We start from the raw sequence: 22929 nt of genomic DNA on the forward strand, positions 1-22929 counted from the left end.
GGTCTGTGGAAGCTCCCCGCTTCATCCCACTGCTCTCCATGCACAGCGCGCGCTCCCGATGCAGGGGGTAGCTACCTTATCGCGACACCTGTCAGCCTTCAGCGAGCTGTGCAACTCAAACACGGAGTCACACCAAGTTGACAGTTCATCTGCATGTTTTGATCCAGATGTTGTGCTGTGTCAGACACTTTGTAGCTGAAAGTTGATCAGGTGCTTTGATGCAGACCTCCCGTGACTTTTTCCCTGTAAAGGTTTTAATGTTGATTCCAGGAACAGCGCTGCTGTTTCTTCCACGCTCAGCATGTCACGGTGTGTGGACAGACTCGGGCTCCACGTTAAACTGTGCCCACGTCATCATCACTGCTTCTGTTGTTCTGCAGTGTGATGTTAAAGCTGGGGGCTCTCGTTCATTCACTGCTCCTGCATACGTTTCTGTTGCAGCTTTGTTTCAGTTGAAAATGTCGGAGAAACGCTGGTGTTTAAACGCATCTGCTACAGAGCCGCGCGTTAGACGACAATCGATGCGAAGAATGCGTGTCGAGAATTTTTCATAATCGATTCGTTGGAATTACTCGATGAATCATCGCAGTCCCAGCGGGGAGCGATGCAACGGGAACACGGACCAACGCTTCAGAGAAACGACACATAAAGCAGGAAAAGCGCAGCCAGTGACACTTTTCACTGTTTCCAGCACTCCGCGCTCTCCTCCCAAAGCTGCTTGGTTACACACTGACTGCAGGCAGGCAGACAGTCCAGCAGGTGGCGATCGAGCTCAAGCATAAACCCCGTTATTGTCAAAGCTGGCGAGCATAAGTAGGTGCAGTTAGTCTCTTCCTGCTCACCTGTGTAGAACTTCAGCCACAAGCACACTGCTCTACCGGCTCAAAACTGTCAATAAAAATGAAGAAGAATGCTTTGAAGTCTTCAAGCAAAACTTCAAAGGAAAATATCCGACTTTACTTAAACTTCAATGAGAGGCTCTTTGTAGCATATTTGGATATTTACTTGTTTCTAAGAATCAGAAATGAGGTGTGTGTGTGTGTGTGTGTGTGTGTGTGTGTGTGTGTGTGTGTGTGTGTGTGTGTGTGTGTGTGTGTGTGTGTGTGTGTGTGTGTGTGTGTGTGTGTGTGTGTGTGTGTGTGTGTGTGTGTGTGCACTAACAGTAAAGTTGTGCTGTGTGCTCTGCAGTGTTCCCCTCTCCAGTCCAGATGCTGTGTTGTGCAGAGAGAGGCTCAGTATTCCACCATATCTAGTCCCAATGAAAAGGTAATGCATGGCTCTCGTCTGCTTATTTCATTTTTGTATTCATTCATATTTTCAACAATGCTGATTAAGAAAATCTATATATTTTACTTTCAGTACAAAGTCTTTGTAGTAATGCAACGTTGCTGTTTGTCTTCTTCCTCCGCAGACCTTTGATAAGATCCTCATTGCAAACAGAGGAGAGATTGCTTGCAGGGTAACTCTCATTGACTCACACAATATGTACAGTTAACAGCTGGTTGTTTTGGGGGGACTAAGAGGAAATTCCACTTTGACTTTACGGATAAATGCCACTGATATGTATCGACTTTCACATCAAGTTGGTGCCAGAATTCTTTAAATGTGACAGTACTTGTGCTCGTATGGGACCACAGGTAGCAAAGTGATCCTTGACAATAACAGGTCCGTACCCCTGACCTATCCAAATGCCAAAAACAGCATTCACACAGCTGTAAATAGAGTTTTCGTGTGTGATTAATGTTAAGTCATGGTCACGATGAATGTGTTTCATGCGTGGACGTGTCAAGCTGTTCATCTTAAAATGAAGCAGAGAGCAGCTGCAGCTCACAGCCCGTCTCATTGCTGCAGCAGGAAACTCTGCAGGGCTCAGCTGTGAAAGGTGCTCTGCCTACGTTCTTCATCTCATGCTAACTTCTGCATCAGTGGGTCCACCTTTCAGCCACCAGCTGCCTGATATTATGTAGCAGCACGGGGGCTGTGGTGGTGGGGTAAACGTCCGGGATCCATGATTTCCAATACAGATAATGACATCCTCTATATATTATTCATATCTCAGTGCTTTTAATGCTGCAGCTGATTGGTGCAGTTGGCTGTGCCTGCTGATATGTTCTACTGTGAGGTATTTTCCTTGTTTTCAATCAGGTGATCAAGACGTGCAAGAAGATGGGCATCCAGACTGTGGCTGTTCACAGTGATGTAGACTCCAGCGCTGTGAGTCACGACCTGTGCATTTCCAGGGAGCAGGGGAACTCTGATGTTAGACATAACCTCGTGTTGAATAACTGCATGCTGGTTTTATTTCACACCTACCTGAGGACTTGTCTTTGTGTTCAAGGGTTTCATTTGAATTTTCAAACTCAGTGTGATCTGAATGTGATTCAGTAGGTTAAACGTAAATTCAAGCTCAGGTTAACTTAAATACTTTATCCTGAGAGTTAACAGTTAATGCACGTTGATGCAAAGAGGAATGGTTTTATATTACATAGTTTATAGTTAACACTTCAGTGTTGGATCAGACACCTGGGCAGTGATAAATCAGCTGATGCTTCTGCACTGACTGTGTTACAGTCAGGTATAATAACTAATGTTATTCATACCTGACTGATGATTAAAAAACCTTGTTTGTGTGCTGACATTACCATGTACACTACCGCTAGAGCTGCCACGATTAGTCAACTAGTCACGATTAGTCGACTATCAAAATCGTCGACGACTGATTTAATAGTCGACGCGTCGTTTGAAGCTTTGTAAGATCCCAAAAGACGCAGGAATAAGTAGCAGGATTTAAGAGTGTAATAACGGACTGAAACAGAAGATGGCAGCATTGCATGTACAAGGATGCCAGCTGCCGTTAAACCCGAAGAAGAAGAAGCTGTGTCCCAGAATTCATAGCGCAGCCCAGCTCAGTTGTCAACAATGGCGGCAGCTAGTTAGTTTTAACTTTACTCTTATTATTCTTTCTGGGTCACAAAATAAACGTTTAACATATTTTCAGGTGAGAATGTAGCTGTGTAAACCTCAAATATCTGCTCAGTTTATCAGGACACCACATATTTTCAAAAGCGCTCCGACGTTTTCGGAGACGTCTGTTACCCACTAGCTCGATAGCTAGCTGGGGGCAAGGCTCACTAGTAGTGATGGGATTTCCGGCTCTTTTTAGAGACCCGGCTCTTTCGGCTCGGCTCACTAAAAAGAGCCGGCTCTTTCGGCTCCGAACCGGCTCTTCAGGTTGTTTTGTTTCTTTAATTAATTTATCATTAACAATAATATAAAATTATGCAGAAAAGGAATTACTAATGTAAAAAAAGTGGTTTTATTTATATATGTTTATATATGGCCCCTAGAGACAAAGCACGTACAAACTCCAAAACACATTTCTAGAGTTAACTGAACTTCCAAAACAGAGCTACTCGGATCACTTAAATTACACAATTGAAAGCATGTGTGTATTGTTTGTGTATTTATAGACAAGCACTCATATTTATTCAAATAATTTTTAAAAAGTTCATTTACCTGTTACTACCATCCATCTTCATCCGCTTTATCCGGGGCCGGGTCGTGGGGGCAGCAGCCTAAGCAAAGAGGCCCAGACCTCCCTCCCCCCAGCCACCTCCTCCAGCTTATCCGGGGGAATACTAAGGCGTTCCCAGGCCAGCCGAGAGATATAATCTCTCCAGCGTGTCTTGGGTCTGCCCCGGGGCCTCCTCCCGGTGGGACATGCCTGGAACACCTCACCCAGGAGGCGCCCAGGGGGCATCCTTGTCAGATGCCCGAACCAACTCAGCTGGCTCCTTTCGATGTGGAGCAGCAGCTGCTCTACTCTGAGCCCCTCCCGGATGGCCGAACTTCTCACCCTATCTCTAAGGGAGAGGCCAGCCACCCTTCGGAGGAAGCTCATTTCTGCCGCTTGTATCCGCGATCTCGTTCTTTCGGTCACTACCCACAGCTCGTGGCCATAGGTGAGGGTAGGGACGTAGATCGACCGGTAAATTGAGAGCTTCGCTTTTACACTCAGCTCCTTCTTCACCACAACGGACCGGTGCAGCGTCCACATTGCTGCAGCCCCAATCCGTCTGTTGATCTCCGGCTCCCTTCTCCCATCACTCGCGAACAAGACCCCGAGATACTTGAACTCCTCCACTTGGGGCAGGAACTCATCCCCGACCCGGAGTGGGCACCCACCCTTTTCCGGCTGAGAACCACGGCCTCAGATTTGGAGGTGCTGATCCTCATTCCCGCTGCTTCACACTCTGCTGCGAACCGTTCCAGTGCGAGCTGGAGGCCCTCACCCGATGAAGCCAACAGAACCAAATCATCCGCAAAAATCAGAGATGAGATTCTGAGGCCACCAAAGCGAAAGCCCTCCGCCACTTGGCTGCGCCTAGAAATCCTGTCCATAAAAATTATGAACAGAACCGGAGACAAAGGGCAGCCCTGGTGGAGCCCATCACCCACCGGGAACGAGTCCGACTTATTGCCGGCAATGCGAACCAAGCTCTTGCAACGGTTGTATAGGGATCGAATGGCCCGTAGCAATGGGCCAGACACCCCATACTCCCGCAACACCTCCCACAGGACACCCCGAGGGACACGGTCGAATGCCTTCTCCAAGTCCACAAAACACATGTAGACTGGTTGGGCAAACTCCCATGCACCCTCAAGTATCCTCGAGAGGATAAAGAGCTGGTCCAGTGTTCCGCGACCAGGACGAAAACCGCATTGTTCCTCCTGTATCCGAGGTTCGACTAGCGGACGAACTCTCGTTTCCAGCACCCTGGCATAGACTTTCCCAGGGAGGCTGAGGAGTGTGATCCCCCTGTAGTTGGAACACACCCTCCGGTCCCCCTTCTTAAAGATGGGGACCACCACCCCGGTCTGCCAGTCCACAGGTACTGCCCCTGACCTCCACGCAACATTGCAGAGGCGTGTCAACCAGGACAGCCCTACAACGTCCAGAGCCTTCAGGAACTCGGGGCGGACCTCATCAACACCAGGGGCTCTGCCACCAAGGAGTTGTTTAACTGCCTCAGTGACCTCGCCCCCGGAAATTGGCGGGTCATTCCCCTCATCCCCAGACTCTGCTTCCTCCTCGGAAGACGTGTCAGTGGGATTAAGGAGGTCCTCGAAGTATTCCTTCCACCGCCCGACAATTTTCTCAGTCGACATCAGCAGCGCTCCGCCAGCACTATACACAGTGCAGGTAGAGCACCACTTTCCCCTCCTGAAACGCCTGACGGTTTGCCAGAATCTCTTCGAGGCAGTCCGAAAGTCTTTTTCCATGGCCTCTCCAAACTCCTCCCACACCCGAGTTTTTGCTTCAGCCACTGCCCGAGCCGCATTACGCTTGACCTGTCGATACCTGTCGGCTGCCTCCGGAGTCCCACAGGCTAACCAAGCCCGATAGGACTCCTTCTTCAGCCTGGTGGCTCCCTTCACCTCTGGTGTCCACCATTTGGCTGGAGGTGTGCGTTGAAGATCTTACTACCACACACCAAATCCGGTTGTTGATACTTCCTGGCTTGTGTAGCCACTAGGTAACAAAAGCTCAACACTGCGACCTAGCATCCTGGAGCACTTCTGTTGTCTTTTGTACGTGCTTCTGAGTTTTTACGTGTTTTGGAGTTTGTACGCGTTTTGGGGTTTGTACGTGCTTTGTCTCTAAGGGCCACCATAAATATACTTTATTTATTCACTCCAAATAAAATGTAATAAATAAATCATATAATACAAAAAAAACTATTTACATTTTAAACTTTTAACTATTTAAATTTTCAGCTTTTTCCTTTTAAACAAATTTAACGTGAAACAACACAAAACACTGCAAACCACAACACAATTAAATATAAATTAAAATATTAAAACAAAAAGAAGATGCACATTCTCTGTCATATGGGCCTGCATGATTTCTGAATCCTTTATCATCCGCAACTGAAAATAGTGGATAATTACTATACCTTTCTAATGTGACGTTGTTGTCCCTTGCTCTTTTTCTCTCTGGCTCTGTTCCTGTGCTACTGCGAGTGTAACTAACGCCCCTCCCCCCCTCTGCCCAGCGCAAAGTACAGGCCGCGTGTGCGGAGTTTAGCGGAAAAAAGGGCGAGAGAGAGGGTGAAAAAACAAAAACAAACCTCACGGCTCCCAATAAGGAGCTGGCTCGCCTCATTCACTTCAAAGAGTCTGCTCTAAGAGCCATTTCGTTCGCGAACGACCCATCACTACTCACTAGAGCCGTGAGAACACCAGACTCCCGGCAAATCGTTTTCAAACCCACCGCCCTCTTTCACTACTCAGGTTAAACATGATATATAAGTCACTTAGATAACTTAAAAATGTTATTGTTTGGCTTTTTTCAGTATTTTATTTGTTCCTGAGTAAATCGGTTTGGCTGAGATTAAAGTTATAGTTTTTACACAGCTGAATAAAAGTCAAGCAGACAGCTGATCATCAGAAGTGTGAGATGCTGGAGAATTTACTCCGGTGTCCTGTTATATTTTAGATAGCAAGGAGTTTGTTTTGGTGAGTTTAATAATCTGCAGATTTCATTAAAATTTAATAAACCATCAACTTGTCTTTACTTTTAGTTAGCACCTTAAACACTTAACGCTGTAAGCTAATGATAGTTATATAAGAGCAGATGCTGCTGGTGCAATAAGCTGTACCTGTACGTCCAGTGGATGATGATCTGATTAGTCGACTAATCGCAAAAATAATCGGTGACTAGTCCACTATCAAAATAATCGTTTGTGGCAGCCCTAACTACTGCCTTAAAGGTTTATCACCTTTTTAGTGTAAACTTTGAATGGTAATCAACATTTGGCTCAAAAAGATCCTTTGTGAGCAGCAGGAGAGCTTTAAACGATGTTTGTCGGTGCTTTGTTTGTGGGACGTTGGTAGAGCATGTTCTCTTGCAATGCCATGGAACAACACCGTGTGCACATTATACAAAAAGTGCACTTAAACTCAAACAAAAACAGAGTGGCACTTCAGGAAGCGTGAGCTCAGATCTTTTCAGATCACCCTTAAAAACAGTGCAAAAAGTCACAGAGGCCTCCGCTGCTTCAAACAAATGATTCTCTGTAACTCTTTTACAAGTATGATGTGAAAGCGAGCCCAACATGTGTGCCTAGGTTCTATATGACCTTTGCATTCATTTTTCACTTTTTTGTTTTACCGTTTTAGTGACTTTAAAGCACATCATCTGGAATAAAATCTTTAATCAAAGAATGGGTATATGAGTAGATTACTGTGCAGTGAAAACTGTTGTTGACGTTTTAGCCGCACAGTGAGCCTCGGTTTACCTCCTGCTGTGGATGTTAATGTTCTGCTCTGTATGGATCTAGGTTCATGTAAAGATGGCTGATGAGGCGGTCTGGGTTGGCTCCGCCCCCACCAGTAAAAGCTACTTGAACATGGATGCCATCATGGATGCCATCAGAGTGACTGGAGCACAAGCTGTAAGTGAATGACATTACTTGCATATTCATTTTGTGTATTTAGCCCAAGTCGATGACCCGAGAACCTGATGCCACAGGTGCATCTACTGACAATCTTATAGGAGTTTGATTCTCAGTGACTGCATCCTTAAGGTTAGAGGTCAGAGGTCAGGTTTTCTGAAAATCTTGTGAATGGAATACCTTAAGAACAAGGTGATGTAAAATTTTGAAATTCATACGACAGGTGCATCTACTAGGAGGCAGAGGGGGGTAACTCTGGGTCCGAATCGACTTCTGTCTTCATGTTAAGATGAAGATGATGCTTTTCTGTATTCCAAAGAGTCATTTTGTTTTTCAGTTGAAGCTCAGATTTCCTGCAGTGTCCTCCGTCATGTTACAGTGGGGCTGCAGAGAGGCTTTTATGTTGATGATGTAGTTGCTTACACACATGTATGAGTGTAATTTGTTTTAAGTTGTTGCCTCCAAAATAAAAGGGACAGGCTTGTAATGTATGTTTTATAAAACAATGCAAAGTACAGTGGGTGAGTTTATCAAAGTGCTTTTTATCTAACATTCACACTCTGTTGAACACATCAGAGAGAAACTAAGGTTCAGTGTCTTGCTCTGAACCACCTTCTGATTATTAGATGAGCTGCTATGCCTCCTGAGCTACAGCCACCTGTTCAGTGGCTGAAAGGGGACAAAGTGCATGATGTATACCTATTTACATTGGAGTCCTACGGCCAGGAGTGTCCAGGCCGTTAACATGCATTCAGACTTGTATTGACAGTCCTGCTAGAGTCTCCTTCTAGGTCAGATGCAGTAATAGTGTTGTGACTCTTTTTGATGTCAACAGCTTTTAATTCATAAGTACAATTAAGCAATTGTTTTTTGCATGAAAGGAGTTTTCTTCCAAACCCCCTTTAAAGTATATTTGGGTTTGAAAGTGTGACTTTTTTCTCCTCTCTAAGGTTCATCCTGGTTATGGGTTTCTGTCTGAAAATAAAGAGTTTGCAAAACGACTGGTGAGTTATGCAGTGAATTACTTCTCTCTCAGCACAAAGTCTGTTAGGAGTCTCATGGTACTTTGTCTTGTTGCCAGGCAGCAGAAGGTGTGGCATTCATTGGCCCAGACACCCATGCTATCCAGGCGATGGGGGATAAAATTGAAAGCAAGCTAATTGCAAAGGCTGCCAAAGTCAACACTATCCCAGGATTCGATGGCGTTGTCAAGGTAGGGCCATCAAAACGGCAATGCATGGAAACGCGAAGGCGTTTGCTAGATCAAGTCTGAGGGCTGTTCATCGGCTGTGTCATGGTTTTTGTTTTTCACTAATATTTTTTTTCCAATTAATAGGTTAAAGCTAAACATGTGAGTGAAGTTGGCCCCCACCTTCTTCAAATCCAACAAAGTGGTATCAAAAGTTTGTGCTACGTTTGTGCTGCAAAAAGTTTCGTTTGTGCTAATATCATTTTAAAGATATTAATAAAAATTTCTAGAGGTCATCAGAGGTCAACCAGCCCCCCCACATTACCCAAATCAAACAAAATTGATGTCAAACGTTTGTGCTGGTTTGTGCTGCAAAAATATTTGTGCTGCTAACATTTTAAAAATTTTAATAAAATAACGTCTTGATGCGTGCTTAATCATCCAGGTAAGTCAATCCCAAAAGGTTGATTCTGTTCATCTGGACATTTTCAGTTGGAGAAACGTTTCGTCATCATCCAGGTGACTTCTTCAGTCTCAGCTGACTGCAGGTTTCCAACCTTATAAACACATGTGAGTGAAGTTGGCCCCCTACCTTCTTCAAATCGAACAAAATTGATGTCAAACATTTGTCCTGCAAATGCAGGTTATGTTTCCCTAATTTTATAAACAGTACATGTACAGTGAAAGATGTTACATCCCAGTCACGGAAGCGTTGGAGGTCGTTCATAAGAGATCACAGGATCAAATCGTAAATGGCCTGTATCTGTATAGCGCTTTACACATCCAGTCATTCACACACTGGTGATGGCAGCTACATTGTAGCCACAGTCACCCTGGGGCGCACTGACAGAGGCGAGGCTGCCGGACACTGGCGCCACCGGGCCCTCTGACCACCACCAGTAGGCAACGGATGAAGCGTCTTGCCCAAGGACACAACGACCGAGACTGTCCAAGCCGGGGCTCGAACCGGCAACCTTCCGATTACAAGGCGAACTCCCAACTCTTGAGCCACGATCGCCCCAGACAGTGTGTGGAGATCCCTTGCCAAAATCAGTACCGCCATTCCCACATGCCTCAAAGCCTCCAACATCATTACTGTACCCAAGAAGTCATCTACCTCCTGCTTTAAGGACCAGCGTCCTGTCAAACTCACCTCCATCATTATGAAGTGCTTTGAACGGTTAGTCATGCATCAAATCAAATTATCGCTTTCGTGAAAACGCTCAAGTGATGATGGAATCAACTGCCCCTCACTCAGCCCTCACACATCTGAACACTAGAGACTCATATGTCAGAGTGCTGTTCATAGACTTCAGTTCAGCCTTCAGCATCATCATTCCCCAGCAACTCATTCACAATCTGGATCTGCTGTGATCAGCACCTTGCTTTATAACTGGCTGCTAGATTTCTTGACAGGAAGACAGCAGACAGTACGGGTCGACAGCAACACCTCCAGCCCAAGAGCACAGAATACGGGGGCTCCCCAAGGATGTGTGTTGAGCTCCCTTCTCTTCACTCTGCTGACCCACGACGAGATCTACTACAGGGGTGAAGTTAACCATCTGCCAGAGTGGTACAGCAACAACAACCTGTCCCTGAATGTGGAGAAGACCAACAGCGACTCTACTTCCTCTGCAAACTGAGAAGCACAAGAGATTCAACCCCCATTATGAGCACCTTCTACAGAGGCACAGTTGAGAGTATCCTCACCAGCTGCCTCACTGTGTGGTATGACTCCTGCACTGGGTTCTGCAGGAAAAAATGACAACGGGTAGTGAGAGCAGCTGCACCTGCCTCATCTGGAAGGTCCTCTCCATTACAGGTGACTCCACTCATCCCTTCAGCAGTGTCTTCAGTTTGCTACCATCAGGAAGGATACTGAAGAGCCTCCGGGCCAGAACCAGCAGACTGAGAGACGGCTTCTTCCATCGGGCTGTCAGGATGCTGACCATCTCTGAATCGAGAAGGGGGGCCCAAGGGTACATCTTTTGCCATCTTACAATGCTGTGATTGTAGCCATTCCCACTTTCTGTGAATGGGACTCATGGCCATTGATCAGTAGGCTTTGATTAGTTGTCATTGATCAATGGTCATAAGAATTTGCATACTAACAATCATGAAACTAAGCCCCCAGCACATTGTTCATTCAGTGGTGCTAGTTTCCTTCACTATGCAAATGTACTGTTAATAAGGTTGGGGAAACCTGCAGTCAGCTGAGACTGAAGAAGTCACCTGGATGATGACGAAACATTTCTCCAGATGAACAGAATCAACCTTTTGGGATTTACTTACCTGGATGATTAAGCACGCATCAAGACGTTATTTTATTAAAATTATTTATTAAAATGTTAGCAGCACAAACAAAAATTTTTGCAGCACAAACATTTGACATCAATTTTGTTTGATTTGGGCAATGTGGGGGGGCTGGTTGACCTTTTGACCTTTACCTTTTCATTAATATCTTTAAAACAAAGGCAGCACAAACGTTTGATACCACTTTTGTTGGATTTGAAGAAGGTGGGGGCCAACTTCACTCACATAAGCTAAACTGGATTTTTGCATCTATAGCAAATGTTCAAATGTTAATATTTATGGCATATTTTTCTTGTCATTTAAAAAAATCGTGCAATTATTTTGCTGTGCTGTAATACGATTCAATTATGTTTAACCATTTTAACAATAAAAACCACGACGGTGTTACATTTTAAAGTCACGTAGTTCTAAAAAAAACAGCTAAAAATTGCGTTTGATCAGCGAAGCTTCTTCAGAAAGTCTCCTTGCACATCACTCTAACCTCTTAATGTTTCAACGCTTGGCTTAATACTGCTCCTTCTCCTCTGCATTCACTTTAGTGTGATGTGTGCAGTCCATTGTGATTCTCATAGAGGTGTTACGAACCTTCATGTTCAGGCTGAGGGAGGAATTCAAGTTGGCAAAACCTCATTTTTGGAATTTAAAGATTTTGTCTTTGAATTTTTAATTCCACGCTTTAAGCTTTAAAGTTCTGAACAGGATGTAAACAGATGATAAAATTATATTATTCCCTTTGTTGTGAAGATGAAATGTGATTTATTTATCCTCAAAAAGTTGGTTACAGCAGCCAGATCATGAAAAACAACCTAGTAAATTACAATATCACAACACAGAGCTGAGACTTTGATCAGCTGTGCCTCAGTTAAAATAGGAATCATTTATTTCTTCAGACTTCTCAAAGTTTGCTTTGCTGATCTGTTGCTCAGCACTTTAATAGTTCTGCACCTCTTGCAATAAGTGCAGCTGTGAAGGTGATTGCTGCTGTGAACAAACCGCATGTATTAATAGTAATGGATCCATATATTCATTTGCCCTTAAATACTTTGTTTTACTCCTCGCCTGTGTCAGACTGCAGAGGAAGCTGTGAAGATTGCACAGCAGATTGGTAAGTCATCGGTTTTTCTGTGTGCTAAAAGTTTACAGTAAACTTTAGTGATGACAGGAAGAATCTTAGTGAGTTTGTTTACTGCAGACATGATCTCCCACACACGTGTTCCTGGCCCACTCGAGCTGTTTACTCCTATTTCTGATTATTTTTTTTAATCTATTTATTTATTTTTGTTGAATTGCTGTCAATCATCACATCTTCATGGAGCTGTTACCAAAAGATAACACATTTATTATGTTGAAAATATCATTGTAGGAAAACTCAATGTGCTAAACACAGAAGCTAAAGATGTAAACGCTGTGTAGGTTTACGATATCTGAAGAGATGGAACAGATGAAAGCAGAACTCTCAGTGTGGGAATATAAAGAGTCTGTTTTACTCCTCAGTCTTAAAAGGCTGCTGGGGTTTTGCTGAGGATGATGTCTAAGCTGACATCCATCAAGGACGACACCTCCCACCCCTGCATGAGACTGTACGAGCACTGAGCAGCTCGTTCAGCAGCAGACTTTTACACCCGCAGTGTAGGAAGGACTATTACACCTGCAGTGTAGGAAGGACTATTACACCCGCAGTGTAGGAAGGACTATTACACCCGCACTGTAGGAAGGACTGTTACACCCGCAGTGTAGGAAGGACTTTTACACCTGCAGTGTAGGAAGGACTATTACACCCGCACTGTAGGAAGGACTTTTACACCCGCACTGTAGGAAGGACTTTTACACCTGCAGTGTAGGAAGGACTATTACACCCGCACTGTAGGAAGGACTTTTACACCCGCAGTGTAGGAAGGACTATTACACCTGCAGTGTAGGAAGGACTATTACACCCGCACTGTAGGAAGGACTTTTACACCCGCACTGTAGGAAGGACTTTTACACCCGCAGTGTAGGAAGGACTATTACACCTGCAGTGTAGGAAGGACTTTTACACCCGCACTGTAGGAAGGACTATCACACCCGCACTGTAGGAAGGACTATTACACCCGCACTGTAGGAAGGACTTTTACACCCGCAGTGTAGGAAGGACTATCACACCCGCACTGTAGGAAGGACTATTACACCCGCACTGTAGGAAGGACTATTACACCCGCACTGTAGGAAGGACTTTTACACCCGCACTGTAGGAAGGACTATTACACCCGCACTGTAGGAAGGACTGTTACACCCGCACTGTAGGAAGGACTATTACACCCGCACTGTAGGAAGGACTATTACACCCGCAGTTTAGGAAGGACTATTACACCCGCAGTTTAGGAAGGACTATTACACCCGCACTGTAGGAAGGACTGTTACACCCGCACTGTAGGAAGGACTGTTACACCCGCACTGTAGGAAGGACTTTTACACCCGCACTGTAGGAAGGACTATTACACCCGCAGTGTAGGAAGGACTGTTACACCCGCACTGTAGGAAGGACTTTTACACCCACACTGTAGGAAGGACTGTTACACCCGCAGTTTAGGAAGGACTATTACACCCGCAGTTTAGGAAGGACTATTACACCCGCAGTTTAGGAAGGACTGTTACACCCGCACTGTAGGAAGGACTGTTACACCCGCACTGTAGGAAGGACTGTTACACCCGCACTGTAGGAAGGACTTTTACACCCGCACTGTAGGAAGGACTATTACACCCGCAGTGTAGGAAGGACTGTTACACCCGCACTGTAGGAAGGACTTTTACACCCGCACTGTAGGAAGGACTTTTACACCCGCACTGTAGGAAGGACTTTTACACCCGCACTGTAGGAAGGAGCACTACCAAAGGACATTGTGACCAGCAGCTGTCAGACTCTATTACACAGTTTAACATAATCTTACTCATCACCTGTTTAATTGACATATCACATGTTTGTAATTGCTGATACTCATTTGCATCTTGTTTGTACACTGAATATTTCACCAGGATCATTCATACCCCCTACACACACACACACACACACACACACACACACACACACACACACACACACACACACACACACACACACACTACTTTAGGTCTATATTCCTCCTGCTATAAGAGCTGTGTAACACCCACAGCTGTGTAATAAAGTTTCATTCTGTTCTGTTGCCTGACTGTGAAAAATGCACCTTTGCAGTTGTTTTGTTTTGTTGCCAGGTTACCCTGTGATGATCAAAGCTTCTGCAGGTGGAGGAGGGAAAGGAATGAGGATTGCTTGGAACGATGAGGAGACGAGGTATTGTACTTGGTCACGTGCTCAGTATACACGAGCCCATCAGCTACTCTGTCAGTGCGCCCCAGGGCAGCTACAGTGTTGCTATCACCAGTGTGTGTGTGAATGGGTGAATGACTGAATGTAGTGCTTTGGGGTCCTTGGGGACTAAGTAAAGCGCTATACAGATACAGGCCATTTACTATTTTTTAGTAAATACACACTCAATTATGTGTTGAACAAAACGTAGAAGTAATTGTTTTTATTATTACAAGCATTGCTTATGTAGTAATGACTTAAAGTACTCTACCTCAGGTAATACTGTACAGTCTTATATTGCAAATATAAGGACTAAAGCTACTGCTATTAGCTCGTACGTCTGCAGCTTATGGAAGATGCTCGTGCAGCGTCTTCTGCTCACATTAGTTAAACTCTTTGATCTTAAGTAGCTCCAAATACCACAGTTAAAATACTATTGCCCCAAACACTGATTCAGCCCCTAGTTAAACTAGTGGCCAGAAATGTGTGGGCCTTTTCCACTAGTAGCTGCTTGGGTCAGTTCAGGTTTGTAGGGTTTTCCATTAGATGGTAGTACCTGGTACCAGGCCGGAGTCTCCCATTGTCATGATGTTTGTTGTTTTGGCAGCGTTGCTTTAATGACCCCAAGCAAATGGTACTCCACTGTAATGGAAAACAACCAGAACAGATGGAGTGGGTGCTAGTGGAAAAGAGGCATTAGTGAGCTCTGAAGTTCTTCCAGAACACTATACAAACTCATTGGATAACCTAACAACACAAGCAGTTATATTATACGACATTAAACAGTCCAGGTCTTCCTTTTTGTTTCGTCCCCGTGTGTTTTACAGACGTTAGTCAAAATCACCTGTTGTTGCTAAAGTTATTCATTCAGCTCCTTGTGCTCTAAACTGAAGCTTATTTACTTACTTAACTGTTTTCCTGTTGTTACTTGTAGACCAATGGAAAGTCTGTATTTGCTCTTTAAAACTGCTGTGATCTGTGGGTGTGCTGTTAACAGGGAAGGTTTCCGGTTCTCATCGCAGGAGGCAGCATCCAGCTTTGGAGACGACAGGCTGCTCATTGAGAAATACATAGACAACCCCAGACATATAGAGATTCAGGTATATCGACTGTCTACACTGATCTCCTTTAACTTTGATGGATACATGAAAGCCAAAAGAGCAAGCGGAGGTGACTCTTTGATTCCTAAACTCCTCGTCTCAGCTCTAGATTCACTGAAATAGAAACAAACTGCACGACAGTCTGTTCAGTCGAGTCGAGAGGAGGCTGTTACCTAACAGCTCTCACAAAACGCCATCTCACAATGCACCACGCAAAGAAGCTTGAAGAGTCAGAAGGTCACACTGCCTCCTGTGAGTCAGACATGCAGCAGGCCTGCACTAATAAGACCGTGAACAGAGCGAAGCGTAGCCTAACGACTCTCCCTCTCTGCTGAGACTGCAGACGGGAGGCAGAGTTTGGCTGAATCCAGCCTGAAAAGTTCGTAGGTCACAGCCGTCCACTCTGAGTGACAGGTTCTGATGTGGGCTCAAACTATTGGATCCCAGTGTGCAGCGCTTAGGAATGCATTGAATGAATTAAAGGTTTTATGCCACAGCTGCCCTAAATGAACAGTGTTGGTATTTAACAAAATCATTAACATTTTACAAAAACCTGAAAAATAGGAAAACACGTGATTATTGTTTGACTAAGATGCTGAATGGTTTTCTTGCATTCCTGAAGAGAAACATGAGGATCACTGTACCAGCTCACATCTGAGGATCCAAGTGTGAATTTGGTGTTTTTTATTTTAATAAAGTTTTTAGATTTCAAAGAATAATTTTCTGGACTTTCTAACATGCAGGCATGTTCAGCGACATGTGTAAACCACATAGTGTGTTGACTTGAAAACCTGTTTCAGGTGTTGGCTGATAAACATGGAAATGCTCTGTGGCTCAATGAGAGGGAGTGCTCCATCCAGAGGAGGAACCAGAAGGTAGTGGAAGAGGCGCCCAGGTTAGTGAGACGTTTTTGGGCTTCGCAGTTATTTGTTTCTGTAAAGAACCCACGACAGACCCGACGACATCTTTATTGACTCGGTTGTTGTTCACACAATCGACTCAGTCGGCTGCAGCTTTCCAGCTCACAGCCCGACTCGCATCACAACAACGATGTACTGACAGACAGCACAGCCTTTGTGCCGGCGAGGCGTGATTGCAGATGCCGTGCAGGTGCGTCCATCTTCCCTGCAGCGGCACCGCAGACCACGCCCCACCACAGCTTCAAATGGACATACAGCAAGTAAATAGTAAACAAACTGGTTGTTACATGGCGCTTTTCTGCTCACTCAAAGCGCTTTAATTAGTTTTTACTCATTAGTCAATTAGTAAAACATGGAGATGAAACATGGGGAGATTAAAATCTTGTCATTAAATGTCAGCGGTCTGGGAAACTCTGTTAACGGTTAGAATTATGACTGAACTAAGAAAGGGGAGGACACAGATATTTAAATAATGAAAGTACTCCCCCTGCTGGAAAGAAGCTGTCATTACTGTACTTCCCAAACCAAGAACAGACAAACACGAAATATGTCAAAATTATAGAGCAATCACTATCCTGAGTGTAGCGTATAACACATGCACCTCTATAATATCAAACGGGGTTTGTAAGGCACAGACAATATGAGGAGCACATTACATGTAATACAGAGAATACAAGGAAATCAAATATCAGCTGCCTGGATCAGTTTAGATGCAGAAAAATCATTCGACAAAGTTAATAATCTGTTTAACATTAGGAAGATTTTGATTTAATGAAAAGGCCATTCAGTGCATTAAAGCGATTTATACAAATCTCACTGCTAGATTAAAACGAATGGCTCGCTAACTGAAAGATTCCACTTGGATTAGACAAACTCAATCACAGGAATAGAAATCAGTCAACAGAATCATGCAGCTTGTTCGTGGATGATATTATGATATATCGTTTAAAATAAACAGTGCAATCCTTTATGAAATCCTTTTAAATCACTAAAATATCCTGAGGGCAACATGACTAAAAATACACCAAAGCTGTATGAAGCAAACAAAGACTTGGCAGGATGGTCTACCTGCCTTTAGTGCCAAACTAGGCTCCATAAAAATGAATATCCTCCCACGCCTGCTGTACCTGTTCTTATCTCTATTTAATTTCAATTCAATTATATTTTATTACAGCAAATCACAGCAACAGTTGCCTGAAGGTGCTTTATATTGTAAGGCAGACCCTACAATAACACATACAGAGAAAAACCCAACAATCATATGACCCCCTATGAGCAGCACTTTGGTGACAGTGGGAAGGAAAAACTCCCTTTTAACAGGAAGAAACCTGCAGCAGAACCAGGCTCAGGGAGGGGCGGGGCCATCTGCTGCAAGGTTAAGGGAGGAAGACAGAACAAACACCCAGTGCATCATGGGAAAGCCCCCAGCAGCCTAGGCCTATTGCAGCATAGCTAACAGAGGATTCGGGGTCACCTGCTTTTTCAAAAGGAAAGTTTGAAGCCTGATCTTAAAAGTAGAGATAGTGTCTGTCTCCTGAATCCAAACTGGAAGCTGGTTCCACAGAAGAGGGGCCTGAAAACTGAAGGCTCTGCCTCCCATTCTACTTTTAAATACTCTAGGAACAACAAGTAGGCCTGCAGAGCGAGAGCCAAGTGCTCTGATAGGGTGATATGGTACTACAAGGTCATTGAGACATTATTTGACATTTCTGTAAGGCTACTTTGGTTTCACATCCACTTTTGTTTCTTCCAAAGCTTTTTAGAGGCTGCATCTGTGGGCTGCTTCCCCTGTACATGGAGCTGCTATCAAGTTCTATATAATTACAAAAATGTTTAGTCCGCATGCTTATTGACCTCCACTGTGGTCTTTGTATGTCCATGGTTGTATTTCTTACTGTTTGATAGTTTTTGTGTTTTTTATTTTTAAATGTATTTAGAGCCAAATTAAGAAAACACTTAGCAGGCGGAGTTCTTACTTCCCTGATTTCTTGCTTTCCTGCCCACATTAGTCTGGTTTAGTCACACACACACACACACACACACACACACACACACACACGGTCTGTTTTTAATCACGACTGAGTGTTACAGAACTCTGCATTAAATCAAGTGTCAAAGCAAAGTGGAATCATTCAAAATGATAACGTTGTTGTAGCTCTAATCTGTTGTGCTTTATTTTCATAGTCTTTAAAGGTTTTTAATTTTAACAGGATGGGTTATCTCGATAATTATCATTAATTTCCTTCCTTCCTCTTTTTCTTCTTCTTTGATATTGACTTCTCATTGTGTCCTCCCCGACTAATTTGCTGTTCCTTTGGCATATTTACTCAGAGTTTTGTGCCCTTACTTTAGTTTGCAGGGAAGCAACGTGGTCCTCCAAAGTAATCACAGATCAGCCTGTGACTCGCGGAGTTTATCTCCGTCCTCATCTCTCCCACAGCTGCCACAACGCCGTCCATGTCAGAGAAATGCCTCAAAAAATGTTTTGTTTTAGCCTGTACGATGGAGCGAAGCAGCAATCAGGTGTAAAATAATCAGCAATAAAACACAGATTTTTAATTTTGCTCTTCAATAATTTGCAATGAAAGGTGGCTGGAAGACTCGAGCTGTTTGTTTTTGTTTCAGTGAAACGAGTTTGAGCTTCTGTGTCGTGTCCATGCAGTACTTTCCTGGACCCAGTCACACGACGGGCAATGGGTGAGCAAGCAGTCCAACTAGCCAAAGCTGTGCAGTACTCCTCTGCTGGGACTGTGGAGTTTCTAGTGGATTCTAAGAAGAACTTCTATTTCCTGGAGATGAACACACGACTACAGGTTCAGTTCCATTTTATTTATATGTATGACAAACAGTTGCCTCAAGGCGCTTTATATTGTAAGGTGGAGACCTTCACCTTCAGGTCACCTGATCCAGCCCTAACTATATGCTTTATCAAAAAGGAAAGTTTGAACCCTTCTCTGAAAACTAGAGAGGGTGTCTGTGGGCCCTCACAGGGAAAAATAAAGCCTGCTGTTCCTACACTCGAGCAAACTCACTGAGATAAGGCAGAGTTTGACCCTGAGCTGAATCCTGTCTGTACTTCATAAACTGCTTATTTTTACTCCAGGTGGAGCATCCAATTACAGAGTGTATCACTGGCTTGGATCTGGTGGAGCAGATGATCAGGGTTGCCAAGGGTTACCAACTGCAGCACACACAGGAAGATATCCCAATAAATGGCTGGGCCATTGAGTGCCGTGTCTATGCAGAGGTAGGTGTGTGTGTGTCTGTGTGTGTGTGTGCACCTGTAATGGTAACTGAGATCACATGAACCTTACTCGTTTACTTTACCACACAGCTTTGCAAACATAGTTGAAAATACAGCACATAAAATATGAAGATGATCCTTTATTTTGCTAACGTTGGGACTGCAGAAAATATAAAAGCAGTGCAATAATTAAAAAATAATTTAAAGCCTTTGTTTAAAGACAGCATCTTTATTTTGTTTTATTTTAGTTACATTCAGTCAAACTTGTCGTTGCTCGTTGTCCGCCGACAAGAATCATTTCTGAGTGAAACACGAATAAAAGTAAAAACACCCAAAAATCCTGTTTCCTCTGGTAGGACCCTTACAAGTCTTTTGGTCTTCCTTCCATTGGACGCCTGTCTCAATACCAGGAGCCACTCAACCTTGACAAAGTGAGTCGATCAGTCAGTTTTCTTTTTAAACACGCGGTCTGCCGGACGCTGTCGTTTCCTGGCTCACTCTGCTTTCCTCCAGGTCCGTGTAGACAGCGGCATTCAGGAGGGAAGTGACATCAGCATCTACTATGATCCCATGATCTCTAAGGTCAGTGATATATTGGATACAAAATGTAACCATTCAGTTCCAAAGTTTATTTGTATCAGATCTTTGAAGGAGGTCGCTGCTTCACAGATGACTGCTGGTAAGACGGCTGTCGCAAACTCCCTTTACTCGTGGGCCACATACAGCCGTGGGCCAGACTAGTAAAAGTCCTCTTTCTGTCACCGTAAACAAGTTTCTGTGTTTTCTACATTTAATCCTGACCAAAAAAGATAAATACAATGATAAAAATGAAAAGGTTGAGCGATGTCAGTCGTGCACGTTAACGGCACTCAGTCAGGCCTTCAGTAAGAGTCACGATATCACGATGCCAGAGGTCAGACAGCTTTCAGGATGGCAACAGAAGTCGGTCACTTACAGCAACCAAGGTTTGTAGAGGAGCATCTCTGAATGCACAACATGTTGACCCGTGAAGCAGATACAGCAGCAGACGACCACGCCACCTGCCGTGTCTGTCAGCTAAGAACAGGAAACTTAAGGCTACAGTGTGCACAGGCTCACCAAAACTGCACAAAGCTGAAAAGTGTTCCCTGGTGACCAAGCTTGTTTAAGGCTGGGGGGATATTTTATTGGCAGTCTTTGGGCCTCTTAGCACCACCCGAGCATCATTTAAACACCACGCCAACCCGAGTGTTGTTGCTGACGATGTCCATCCCTTCATGAACACAGTGAACCATCTTCTGATGGCGAGCTATCCTGCTGGAAGCAATCGTGTCACCAAGCTCGGATCATCTCAGTCTGGTGTCTTGAATATGAAGATGAGCTCACTGCACTCAGATGACCTCCACGCTCATCAGGTCTCAGCCCAGCGGATGTGGTGAAATGGGAGACTCACATGATGCTGTTGTGTCAGTGTGGACCAAAATCTGAGGATTGTTTCCAGCACCTCGTTGAATCTAGTGTACGGCTGAGGACACAGTGGGTAAGATGGGGTGTTTGTGGAGCAGGTCGTCTACTAATCAGAAGCTCGGTGCTTCAATCCCTGCTCCAGCCTGCTTGCCAAAGTGTCCTCGGTCAAGGTACCGAACCCCGAGTTGCTCTTGACACGTTCATCAGAGTCTGTAAGTGTGAACGTTTGATAGAAAGTGGTGTAGTTGCTTGTGTAAAGATTCTTATTCAGCACTTTTCTGCTCTCAGTACTCAGCCCTTGAACAGGAATTGTGCTCATCACTTAATATACGACAGGACGATACCAACATGCACCGCGTATCCAGGAATTAAACACCTTACATTAAATCAGTGCATGTGTTTAAAAGGAAACAGGTGAGAAAATTTCCCCTGTGTGCTCTGTGAGGGTGCAGGTGCTCATTCTCAGTTATGGGATGTTCTGTTTCTCTAGCCATGTTAGTGATGATTCACAGCAGCTCCTGATGACTTGACTGGTTCAATAATAACATATTAATATTCTCTGATATCAATTTGTAGCTGATTACCTACGGAGCTACACGAGCTGAAGCTCTTGGTAGGATGGAGGACGCTCTGGATAACTATGTGATCAGAGGTGGAGTACATGTTCGTAGTCTGTCACTAAAACAACATTTGTTGGGTTTTATTTCTCTAAAGTTGGATCGTTTTCTTTCCAGGTGTGACCCACAACATTCCTCTCCTGCGAGAAATCATCACTCATCCTCGCTTTGTCTCTGGTCACATCAGCACCAACTTCCTCCCAGAGGTTTACCCTGATGGCTTTAAGGGCCATCAGCTAGAGGCAGATGCAAAAAGGGAGCTGTTGGCATCAGCAGCAGTGCTCTACATCGCTGCTGAGCTTCGTTCAGCAAAGGTCCTCAGCACCCAGAGGTGAATGCTGCAGTACTTGTTGCTTGGTGCTACGTGATGGGATTCTTGGGAGAAAGTAATAGGGCTGGAGTTGTATCCTAAATCAAAGTGCAGTCGATCACGGTTCAGCCTGAGTGGACTGGCATTTATATAGCTGTTACTGAGCACTCACAGTACTTTTAAACTACAATCCACATCATCTCTTTCATACACACCAGCAGATTTTCATATACTGCATGATATTTTGTTGTCTTAAACATTAAAGTTAAAGTTCTTATAATAAAGGGCATTATTATTAAAATTAACTTGTCAGTTTCGTTTTAGCACGTCTGACATCTATAGATCCAAACCATTATTCTGTGTCCCATCTCTCAGTTATGGGGTCACTGCGTTAGCTGACCTCAGGAGCAGCGATGAGGCCTCGGTTAAAGTTTGTTCATTTCAGGGTGGCCTCCACTCCTGTGGAATGCAGCCACTGGGAGCTGTGTGTGGAGCTGGGTGAGGAACGCCAGGATGTGCAAATCAGCAAATCAGGAACTGTTTATACTGTGAGTATTAAAGCACATCTGTTCTCGTTCATTCTTGCTGTACTAGAAAGCTGAGAAAAGGACAAACCTAAGTATGTCTGTGAAGGTTCTCAGTCATCCAGGTCATCGTAGTCAAAGGAGCTTGCAAGGAAAGTGTCTGGACTTCTTTTCACTTTAGAGGAGTGAAAGAAGCCATCTACGTCCACTGTGAGCGACCATCTTTGAACAGAGGCGGGGTTTACGACACCAACTGTCTGCCATCTATAATCCAGTTTTGAGATTCCTTCCCAGACGCCTTAACACCCACTCACATCCTGGGTCATCTGACCTCAGGAAATCACATGATAAGGTGGGGCCAGGTTTCACAATGAACACACCCGAAACTCTGGCTGATTGGGACCCACGCCCAGTTTCACACCTTGGCTCAGGCGATTAGAGGATCATCAGGGGTCCTTTTGTCCCTCTGTGGGGGGAAACTCCCACT

General features: G+C 44.4%; 1 protein-coding gene across 1 annotated transcript in view; it reads left to right on the forward strand.

Annotated features, from left to right (window-relative positions):
• pcca (propionyl-CoA carboxylase subunit alpha) overlaps positions 1–22929 on the forward strand; it is a 32446-nt gene that overhangs the window by 1420 nt on the left and 8097 nt on the right. The window contains exons 2-18 of the mRNA XM_086260122.1: positions 1189–1266; positions 1412–1459; positions 2146–2214; positions 7344–7457; positions 8408–8461; positions 8539–8670; positions 12028–12064; positions 14188–14266; positions 15279–15381; positions 16182–16276; positions 18964–19114; positions 19405–19548; positions 19902–19976; positions 20059–20127; positions 21568–21643; positions 21726–21939; positions 22364–22466. Of these exons, the coding sequence (XP_086116248.1) occupies positions 1189–1266; positions 1412–1459; positions 2146–2214; positions 7344–7457; positions 8408–8461; positions 8539–8670; positions 12028–12064; positions 14188–14266; positions 15279–15381; positions 16182–16276; positions 18964–19114; positions 19405–19548; positions 19902–19976; positions 20059–20127; positions 21568–21643; positions 21726–21939; positions 22364–22466 (1641 nt within the window). The remainder of the gene's footprint in view (positions 1–1188; positions 1267–1411; positions 1460–2145; positions 2215–7343; positions 7458–8407; positions 8462–8538; positions 8671–12027; positions 12065–14187; positions 14267–15278; positions 15382–16181; positions 16277–18963; positions 19115–19404; positions 19549–19901; positions 19977–20058; positions 20128–21567; positions 21644–21725; positions 21940–22363; positions 22467–22929) is intronic.

The sequence above is a fragment of the Aulonocara sp. 'chitande type north' Nkhata Bay genome, linkage group LG13 (genome assembly GCF_057382095.1).
Source record: "Aulonocara sp. 'chitande type north' Nkhata Bay isolate Kocher_YH1m ecotype deep benthic linkage group LG13, A_spYH_male_GT1.1, whole genome shotgun sequence".
Classification (NCBI taxonomy): domain Eukaryota; kingdom Metazoa; phylum Chordata; class Actinopteri; order Cichliformes; family Cichlidae; genus Aulonocara; species Aulonocara sp. 'chitande type north' Nkhata Bay.